Source organism: Argopecten irradians, chromosome 10 (genome assembly GCF_041381155.1).
Source record: "Argopecten irradians isolate NY chromosome 10, Ai_NY, whole genome shotgun sequence".
In the NCBI taxonomy this organism is placed as follows: domain Eukaryota; kingdom Metazoa; phylum Mollusca; class Bivalvia; order Pectinida; family Pectinidae; genus Argopecten; species Argopecten irradians.
In genome coordinates this window covers 27,153,287-27,164,899 of record NC_091143.1, presented here as the reverse complement: position 1 = coordinate 27,164,899, position 11,613 = coordinate 27,153,287, and the positions used below count along the sequence as shown (strand labels likewise).

Below are 11,613 nucleotides of genomic sequence, written 5' to 3'. Positions count from 1 at the left end.
TACACATAAAGCCATTTTCCTTTTTTTATTTTTAGATATATGTATTTTTTCATCAGGAACAATTGTCTGATGTTTGATTTTTATCACTACATAGTCTGAAATAAAATTTGTACGTGTATATTGCATAGATATATATATCATAAATAAATAAAGTAAATATGTATACCTGTTATATCTACAAAGGCGAAATAAATTGTAATTAATTTGGCTACTCCACAGGTTAACAGATCAGCATATGTCACTCCCCATCACTGTTCATGTTATAAACCTAAAATGTCGTTTGGGCACTAACATAAAAAATTCAACAACCTTACAGAAATTCACCAACCTTATAAATGTATAACGGTGTAAGTTTTATTCTGTGTCCATAAAGTTTTCCCAGAAAAATAAAAATGTTTTAATGCTATATACTGAAGAATACATGGAACTATAGCTACCACTATCTATGTCATTTTTTTTCTATACAGATATTTACGTATTTTGAGTCTGCTTGATGCGGATTGAATCCTGACAAGATTGGGCAATTTACATACATAAAATAGAAATTATAAAATTGATAATGACAGATCTAAATATAAAGGAACAGATTATCTGAGATTTTGTGAACTAAAACAGAAATACAGAGACAACTAGATCTACATGTGTTATTAAAACCCAAATTTGTTCAGTGTTTTAATAAAGCAAAGGAACCTGTTACATTGATTTATAATAGCCCCTGTGCCAGATGTTAGATAGACACAACACTTGAGATAGAGCCACAAATCCTGGCAATGAGATAAATATATATTAAATGTATGTTCTATACATTAAAATGATATGTTGAAGCATATATACAGACACAGGCCTATCAGCTCAGTACAACGCTTTCAAAATACCAAGATAAAATAAAACTTTGAAAAACACATTCTTTCATTTCCACTAGCATTCATTACTACTCAATACTCATGCAGTTTCTTTGAGAAATAACAATTTTAATAATATCTTTACACAGTTTTGTCACTAACACATTTCAACACACAAAACAACCGAATAATTTTAAAACACAATAAAATATAGAGAGCAACCTTTTAAAATCTGATTATTGCAATCAACAGAGAATACAATGTACATAAATCATAAAATTCCTCAAGTATAAACTACGTTCTCAGACAAGTATGCAAAATTTGTCGAATCTTCAGCAAAGAACATTAAATACTGTACACATAAAGACTAGCTCACAGACAATAGGAAATTCCTGAACATAAATCAATACCCTTAACAATACAGTGTATATGAATGTTAAAATATTTTGGACCATATCCTCTGAAAGAACCTTATACCATTAGTAAATTAAACTCAGCCATCATTTACCTATAAAGAGGATGAAAACCAAGAGTTTTAAGTTATACAGCTGAATGAAGAAGTAAATTAATAAAATAACCCCGATAGCAGCAAAAGAGTGTAAACATTGGAAGCACAACATCAGAGGACATGGGCGAGTATTCTGTATTTACTCAATACAGAGTTATCTGCCCTTGCAGGTAGGTATTGATTGTGACACCACATGTTTGTGAGCATAACACCATACTTTTTAGAGGAAACAACATTAATTTTGCTCACAAAATAATGACCCAATAATCAATACCTAACCGCAAGGGAGGTAACTCTGTAATCTGCAAAGACAGAATACCGGGTATAAGGCAGTGTTTTAGGTCATGTGGGACAACAAGGCTTCATGTCTAGGGGTAAAAGGATGGGGAAAAAAGGATGAGGAAACACCATGGGGGCACTTTGTGGTCATGGTAGGAGGGATTAAGGAAATTGATATCAAGGAAATGGACAACATTGGGGACAGGACGGATATAGGTCAAATTAACAAAATGCAAACACCACCTAGCTTTACAATTCAGCTGTACACATATGTAACATATACCAATGTATATACCTCATCACGGGGGATAAAAGAATTTGATTATTTAAAGACAAAAGACAAAATTAAACTCAACCTTAATATAAAATGCAAATGAACTATTCAGGCACACAGGACCTTGATGAATTCTAAAATTCCTTGTTTTACCGTATAATTATACAGTAAGTTGATTCATCATAGAAATGATCATGTTGTAAAGTCCCTGTGTGTCATCAATAAGAAAATGTTACAAGAATCAACAATTACAGAACATCTATCAACTTGTGTTTTGTAGAATTTGAAAAATAAAAAGGTTTTACTTCTACTCCTACATTTAATTAGAAGAATATTTTAAATATGACTGGTTTGGTATGTTCAAGTTTTAAATTAAAACCTTGGATAAATGAAAGAAACAACCTCTTTGTAGCAGTATGAAAAATTAACAGAATTGCAGAACAAAATGTTCATTTTTCTCCTGGATTTCAAAAACTAAATTAATTTATTCACTACTAAATTAATTACTTTGTAGGTTTGTTTTTTCAGCACCATTGACTTAAAATCATGCTCCCTTTGCCAGGGATTTTAAAACTTTGAAAAAAATATATATAATTTTAAAATAATAAAAAGTTAAAAGTATATATTATGGACAAATTACAAAATCCTTACTAATCCAGGTTAAAATTTTAAAAAAATCTTGGATATCAAAACAATCTGGATTTATGAAAGAATAATTGTAGTCTTTTATAAAACATCTGACCTCTAACTACAGTTAAAATGTATAATTTTATCTTTACCCGGAACTCTAGATCTTTGTTGTCTTGTGTACGATTATACCTGTGTACACGTTAATATCTTACATTCATAGCTTACAAGAATATTTCAAAGATTTTAAAATTATTTGACAAGTTTCAAATAAACTTTGAAATTCAATACTGGCCTGTTCAATAGAGTTCATAAGCCTTCTAGCTATTATTTATCAAACAAAGGGAGAGAAAATAATTAATTCACAAACTGACAATACACAGATTATATATCTCTATTCACAGCTTTCTTACACAAAATGTAGCAGCATATAATTGTACAATGTATTCGCTAAACATCTACCAGAGCTTCAAAGTATTACAGGTAAAATGAAGATGTTGAATAGGTAGGAAGCGAGAAAACACGAGTTGATTTAAATACTTCTTTTGAGTAATGTTTTATCAGTTTCCTGAGTTTATCACTGTATGTGATTTGTAATAATGCTTTAGTCATAGGGGCCAGACTAATTTACATATCACTCGGGAACAAAAATACTGAGTAGTGAATAAAAAGTTCGAAATTATTAAGAGAGAGTTAAAATCTTGTGTCAGATCTAGTAAAATAACCAAAAATAATGAACATCAATTGTCTATCAATTAACAAACTAAGAAACTAACTGATTTCAATATCAATTATAAACATTCAAATAAAATTCTGTAACAACATTTTCATAACTGGAAACTTAACTACATGTAATGTGTGCAATAATTGTACCATACATTTTTGACTATTTCTTGGCTTATCTGCATGGTAAGATTATCTCCATTAATTTTATATCTAAATGATTTTAACCAAATGGAATTTCTTGGTGTATACTGTTACAGGTATGAAAATACCTTAACAATATACACAAGATTCAAATTTCAAGAAAAATGCGAGCAAACTCTGGAAAAGTAATGCATAGTTTCACCACCAATGTGTACAGGCTGATCCGTGCTTTTTCAAACAACAAATATTTCTGAAGTTTTGTTTAACAACATGCTTCAAATCATACCATGAAAAAAATACTTTTTATGAGATACCAAACAACCAAAAATTACCACCAGAAATGATTAATTACAACAAAATGTTAAAGGATGCACGTTTCTCTGAAGATGATTATAGCCTTTTAGATAGAAAACATCATAGGTTTTCAAGGAAAGATATTTCAGTAGTTTACAATGGAAAATTTGATGTTCATATTTGTCACCTTGCTATATTTGATGCATGGAATGGTTCATTATTTCTTTATATAGTTCAGATACATACCGAGTAACATTTTTTGTGAGATTGTGTCACCATAAAACAGAAATATCCCGATATTTTTAGTCTCTCAATTCAACCACCATACATGATAAAACACGTAAAGACAAATTGAATCTAAAACCAAATGTAGATGTAGGCAGAAACATACAACATACTTCATAATAACACATTTTTCATAAAATCAAATCATTGTAACAGATTGACAAGAGGAATTACCTTCTGCTTTTATTAACCTTAGAATATGTAATATCATGTAACACAATATAATTAACGTTAATTTCCTGTTTAGTCTATATGATGTAGTTGTTTTGGCTGGCTTGAAGTTTGGCTGAAAAAACTTTGTATTCCAGATTAATTTCTGTAGTTGATTCAAAATCAATTTAATCCCATTCATTATCAGATTATCCCTTAGTTGGTAGTCTAGCACTACCAACAGTAAAGATCTTCCAAAAATGAAGTTTCCAGAGACCAATTCAATTTGTCCTCTTTCACTTCTAGAATATACACTTAATTTGTAGCTCTTCTGCTGCTGAGCGATACTGCTTCCTCTTATTTTTAAGATCTTGAAGATCTTTGAACAGGACTTCTCTTCTGAGAAGCACAAAAAAAGGTGGCCTCATGATCAGACACCAGGAATTTCTTCGAGAAGGTAAGAACTGCTGCATAGGCATCAGACAAAGTTCTACAACTTCCAACACAGGCAACTGAAGAAGCAGCGAAAATAACAATAATAATGATGAGATTAGGAAGACCATGAATGTAGGTATTATTGCTTAGTATCAACTGTTGGACTCCTTGCGTATTAATGATATAATCTGTTCGTGTATTTCGTACATTTCTGTCACTTTGGAGCCAAGCTGGTCCTGTAAGTTTAGGAGGTCATTCGAGTCCTGATCATGTGACATTCTACACTCCTGTAACTGCCGATGGTAATCCTCCACCTTTAGGGCTAGTGATTGGTTTTCATCTTCTAATGTCTGGAAAAAAGAAATAAATGAAATACAAAATGTAATGGGATTGGGAACAAGGCCCAAGAACTATGAAACAGTCTTAGACTTCAATTTTTGCTCGGCCAATTAGGAAAGATGCAATTTTTATAACCTCATCTGTGATTGGTTAAGTCTAAACTTATGACTGATTTATACTTAAGACTATCTCATGATCTTGGGGCCAGGTATGTTAATGTGATAAAGATAACATGTAACATCATTCACATAGGCCAAAGCAACGTATTTTCATTCTTAGATTTGGCAAAAAATACAGTTTACTCCAGTAAACTGCATTTCCATCTTACCAATTTACTTTCCAAAATAAACTATAAAATTCTCTTTCGTAATTAACTGAGAAATAGTCCTGTTTAACCTTCAGTAGCCCACTTACCTGAATTCGACCGTGTAGACTAGAACTTGCCGTTTCCTTCACTGCCATGTCATTCAATCTCATATTTAGTTGATTAATCTCCTGCAAACAGAAGGAGAAATGTATACAAAATTCCAGGTCACAGTCACTATATTATCATCTTTGGTATCTCATTACATAGAATAATGTAGAGTACAGTTGATATATAGGCATACATCTTCTTTACTTGTCTTTGGTATCTTATTACATAGAATATTGTAGAGTACAGTTGATATATAGGCATACATCTTCTATACTTGTCTTTGGTTAGAGTACAGTTGATATATAGGCATACATCTTCTATACTTGTCTTTGGTTAGATAGAATATTACAGTTGATATATAGGCATACATCTTCTATACTTGTCTTTGGTATCTCATTACATGGAATATTGTAGAGTACAGTTGATATATAGGCATACATCTTCTATACTTGTCTTTGGTATCTTATTACATAGAATATTGTAGAGTACAGTTGATATATAGGCATACATCTTCTATACTTGTCTTTGGTATCTTATTACATAGAATATTGTAGAGTACAGTTGATATATAGGCATACATCTTCTATACTTGTCTTTGGTATCTTATTACATGGAATATTGTAGAGTACAGTTGATATATAGGCATACATCTTCTATACTTGTCTTTGGTATCTTATTACGTAGAATATCAGAAAATACAAATGATTAATAGGTGTATCTCCCATGAATTAAAGAATATGTACATGCATATATTAGAAAGACAAAAAATAACACCAATAAATCAGACATTTTCAAATAACTTCAATATATATAATCAATGGATACAATGAGATGGTTAGAGATATCAACAATGTATTATCAATACACTGCACAATAATCATTTGGTATTGTCACATTTACTTCAGGAGTACTGCGATAGAATGTTGGGTTTGACGTAATGAACAGTCAAGGTAATTTTGAGGTAGTCTCCCTGTAGTAGCCTATGCTATCTCAGAGAAAACAAGAAAACGTCTAAAAGACATTAATGCCCCCTCCTTCATGTGACAATTGATGAAATTATCCAGTTCTACTGAATTAAAATATGACTAGGACTATTATGGCTACAGCTATATGACTTCCTCTCCCATTTTAATGATTGGAACATATATAACTGAGGAATGTATAATGTACGGAATACTGAGGAATAGCGGTATAGTATTCTGTTCTCAGTTGTACCCACAATAGCACAGACAAGTCTGATTCTCAACATCTCCACATAGACAATTATAGAGCATCAAACCAGGTACTTATCGTCATCTGCTGAAACATGGTCATATAACAGCAATATCAGCACTGTACGTGTATCATACGAAGCATCAAGTAGGAATAAAGTTAAATGAAAGCAGTTTATAGTCTCTGGTATAGATGCTTAAGGTTTATTGTGAATTACCATATGTGTAATTTAGATTAACATTCATGTTAAAGATATGCAAGAAATGGCAGATAAAATAAAGATTTCAAATTAAAAATATTCCCGCACAGCTTCATGGTTTCTTGATCTACCTGTATAGACTTCAGTTTTAAAAATCATGAATACCAACAGTAAATATTTTACATGTATAAGAACAATTTGACTTACTACAAATGTTTTGTGATGAGCTTCAATTATCTTTTTAAAACTTATTTGTAACAAAACATATGATAATTCAGTCTTCCTAACAAAATTCTCTGACACCCAAGTTAGATCCTCACTTCAGACTTTCAAATTCAGTGACAGTTTGTAGCAAACCAGACAGTATGTATGAATAATCATTTAATACAGATATATATACAGGAAAGCCTTGTTAATCTGAATTCAAAACATTTTCTCAGATCATCACAAGACAAATTTTAGAATCTCCACTTCAATGCATTAGGGTACTTCAGGAAATATACATTATTGAAAATTACATCTTAACAGCAATAAGTAGTACAGGAGGAGAAATTAAGGTATTAGACAGCGTGATAACTCACTTGTAAGATCTTACGAATATTGAAACGCTGAAAAAGTTACACAACATATAACGAGCAATGAATTGAAATATTCATAAGTTTTATACAGAAAATCTGCACTCCCTAATACATTAATCATTATTATTTTAAACTAGACTCCTTTCATTTAAAATCAACCCAATCTATCAAGATACAAGATACTTAAATATTTTTCTGTCATGTTTTTGTACATGGAAAAGTATCATGTGGGAAACTTTTACAGTTGTCTGCCCTTTGAATTTTTACAAATTCAAAGTAGTTTTTTGTTACCTGATTTTTTTTTTTTTTTTTTACAATTTACCTGTATGTGAAGTGAAAATCTGAGTATGACTTGTAAATCTGCATTTTTGTTAAAAATTTGAAGATATTTCTCAGAGCCTAACTCGATTTGCCCTTTTGTACCTTTAGAATAAAACTTCCAATCATTCCATTTGTAACTCTTCTACTTCTGGAAGCTTTTCCGTTTATATGCTGCAAGATCTTCTGAGAAGTTGCCTCTTAGAAGAGCACAAAGCGATTAGAGCTCAGAAAACAATGAATCTCGCCCCATAATCAGCATCAATAAGCTGACACAGCATGGTTAGACTTACATCTTGTTTATCTTGATTGTCGAGTTGTACCCGTTCTAAGCGCTCGGTCAGCTGTGACAGTTCCCCCTGTAGAGCCCCGACTTGCTCTGATGAATTCTGTTGCTTCTCCATCTCAACTATCTGTTAACATTAGAACAACATTAAAATTTATATGTAAAATTATATGAACAATGATTCTAGAACTTCATACAATAGAACTATGACACATAGAGAATCTTACATGCATGGCAATATTATATGAAATTTAATCAACAAAACAGTGAGTTGCTATGCCGTTAGCTTTTAGCCTACGCAAGTGAATGGTGTGATACAAAATTGTTGATTTTGAGTAATTCTGCATTACATAACTATGACTATAAGATTCTATTATAAATCACATTATTGGTAATTTTGGAGAGTAGAGGCAAAACTTTTTTCTCTGTATTTTCTCATCACACCAATTGCAAGTGCTGATTTTCTTCTCAGAAATTCAATTCTTGTACCCTGGGGTAATAATAAATGATGCACTTATAACTAAGCATAGACATATTATCCAATAGTTATTGTAATTAAGGGACGGCAGCATCAGGAAAGTGGCTGGGTATGAGAGAAAATGATCTTAATATAATATCAACTTCAATATGGAATATACAGTGGTCCTTTCAAAACCTAAATATTTCTAGCATTTTTTTTTAACTATGGTAAAAATCTTTTTGAGTAAAAGCTCAGAGGTTCAAATGAACATTAAACAGACCATAGTTAACCCTTTAACTACTTTATACAACTTTGGCCCTGTTACCTTTTTCTTCATGCGAGTACTCTCTTCCTTGTAAGCAGCGAGTTGCTTTTTCCATTCCTCCACGTTGGCCGTGCTTTCCTGAAGAGCCGCTGTCAAACGTGCATTATTGTTCTTCAGAGTCTGTAGTTCTATCTCCCATTTCTTGGCATTCGCTGAGCTGTAAATTACACCAGGAATCAAATTATTGATGCTCTAAGTTACAACTGGACAATTGTTAATGAAACACGCATTTCTGCACTCTAATTTTCAGTAGAAGTTGAGTGATGCAAAATCAGAATTCAGAATGTGTGAAAATTTTGGTGAAATTTAATTTGACTGTACTAAATGAATTTTGATCTTATAAAGGAACCTTAATACATGGTATCAACATTACAGATCTCCATCATTAATTGGAAAGCTTTCCCTGCAAATTGAGATTAAATCAAATGACAGGCAATATTAAATGCCTCTGGCAACTTTGTGGTAGAAAAAGGACTCTAATTGAAGAATAAGAAAACCAAATTTTAAATTTTGAAATGTGTATTAAGGATGCATGCAATCTTTCCTTAAATTTGCTTAATGTATCTCCATTTCAGGAGGGTAACAAAATTAAAACCTAGCTTTACACATGCCCTTTGGTACTACCCAAATATGTTTTCAAAAATGTCATCCTATCATTTCTGAAAGGAACTAACCTTTGAGCTAGAGCTAATTTGAGTCTGTCGTTTTCGTATTTGAGTTGGCCGTCGGCTGAGTTTGACTGAGGAGAGCCTGGAGTATTGAAGGAGTTACGACGTTCCCTAAGATTCACTGGTTCACGGCTCTCCTGCCCTTGTCCCTAAAAATAAATATTTTACTAAAGTTAACATAATTTATTGAAAACAGAATTTTCAAATATGATCTGCTAAATTCAAACCTTAATAAAGTGGACCCCCGATAATCCAGACGTCAATAGTCTAAAAAACTTGCAGTCCAGACGGAAATAGATTATCGTAAAGTCACATATTAACTAAGACACAGAATTTGGTAGTCGGGAAAATATCTGAAACAGACGATTTACAATGGGGGCAAAGGTATCCAGATTATCAAGGGTTCACTGTATACATGACTTCTAGCCTGTCAAGCCTGCTGTAATACATTACCACAGAGACAGACTTACTTATATAACCTTCAATGTGTTAAGATTTGGTGCTAGGTCATCTCCTTGATCTATCCAGTATTCACATTTATCATGTTGAAAATGGCTGAAATCTTGATGGATAATTTACCTGTCCATCTCCAACCTGCATGGCCGAGAGACTGGAGCTGCGTGTGTGTAGGAATTGTCTCCCCTGTTGAGGCGTCCCCGGGGTGCCATGTCCATCCTCACTGCTACCGTTACCGTTGACCTGAGCATTCTGTTGGGTTACCTGCTGCCTTGTCAGTTCCTTCACCTCCTTAAACTTCTCTATAAACTGGAATATAATGATAAAATGTAGTCACAGAGTTCTTAAGTATGACATTATTGAAAATGGTCCCTGTATAATATGTAAAACATGGGACTAGCGGGTATCTCACATAACCTCAAAAGATACAGCTACTACAAGATCAAGCATAAAACTACCAGAAACTTTAATTAGATTTAGGGTTTCATTCCACCGGTACATCTAATTGATTTCAATAGGTATGCTGAATTTTGTGAGAACTAGAACAGCAGAAATCTTAAAAATCCCTCCTACTTACAAGAGTAAATAAATTTTCATGATAAAAAGCTGGAATACTGTTTTGTTATAAGTTTTGGCTTGAAATATCTTTTAATGCATGAAAATACATGTACTATTGATATGCTTTGTATACCAAGTGTTTCCCCGCCATTTATAAATAATAATAATAATAATAGACTTTATTTAGAGTCGATAACACTTTGAGTCAGAGACTCCTCTTCCAAGTGTTTCATTTTATACTCTTATCATTAAAGGTCACCGTGACAATAATGTCGGAAATCTAGGAATTCCATGAATTCCAAACTGAAATCTGGGAGTCCATGTACAATTGTTTCATTTCCTTCGAAATATTTGTCATGTCAAAATACTGATTGTTTGCTCTCGTTCAATTGATTTTTCTTTAACTATCCATTTTAAACACATTTTAGACTGAGTTTAATCAAGTGCGACCGCAATCATTTTATTGGAAGATTCCACAATGATATTGTTGTGTGTGAAAATCTGTGTACAGAAAACTGGCCGTAGAGTGAGGAGTGGCTGATTCAGTAGTTATTAGGATAGAGACCTATAGTTTACATGTCCTCGGGAGGTATAAGATAAAATTTACACTTGATTAACTGTTAATTATCTGGGTATCCGCGGACATAATATAAAGGTAAATCCAAGCTGACCACTGTCCAGTCTTCTAAATGACCACAGGTATAAGTCTTGCGCTATCTTCTTGTCAATGATAGTGGACAGTTCAAGTTAAAATTCCGATCTGACAGGTATTCCACCTGACAAAATTATATAATATCTATTAACTTTTAAAGAGACGTGTCAAATATTCACTGACCATATAACAGGGCACTCATTTAATTTACTGTGCCAGGTTTCAAATGATCTCATTTCAAATTCACATGACCAAGTTAAAATCACATCTCTCGCCTTACTTTATATCATTGGATAGCTATATAGGGCGTGGTATAAAATGTTTCAACTATTAAACACCATTGTTTCTTTAATCAAATTTGTGCTGAAATAAACTTGCCCGAAATTGAATTACAGTAATCCAATTAAGGTGATTTCATTTTGTAGCATCCTAAAATATTCAAAGGAATATCTTTAAAAAAACCATTTTGCACTTGATTGCTGGGCATGGACCATAAATATCTACTTTGTCTAGGGCCATAGAACTCTGGATACTTGTTATCTATGATCTTCATCATAATTTCTTTGTAAATAAATTGTGATATATC

General features: G+C 32.4%; 1 protein-coding gene across 8 annotated transcripts in view; it reads right to left on the bottom strand.

Moving 5' to 3' along the window:
* Positions 1–10: 10 nt before the first annotated feature.
* LOC138333522 (homer protein homolog 2-like) overlaps positions 11–11,613 on the bottom strand; it is a 56,014-nt gene continuing 44,411 nt past the window's right edge. For all 8 annotated transcript variants that reach the window (XM_069281955.1, XM_069281959.1, XM_069281956.1 and 5 more), the window contains 6 exons: positions 9,941–10,126; positions 9,368–9,510; positions 8,694–8,850; positions 7,916–8,035; positions 5,315–5,395; positions 11–4,911 (listed from right to left, as the gene is read on the bottom strand). In XM_069281955.1, the coding sequence (XP_069138056.1) occupies positions 4,714–4,911; positions 5,315–5,395; positions 7,916–8,035; positions 8,694–8,850; positions 9,368–9,510; positions 9,941–10,126 (885 nt within the window). In that variant the 3' untranslated portion in view covers positions 11–4,713. The remainder of the gene's footprint in view (positions 4,912–5,314; positions 5,396–7,915; positions 8,036–8,693; positions 8,851–9,367; positions 9,511–9,940; positions 10,127–11,613) is intronic.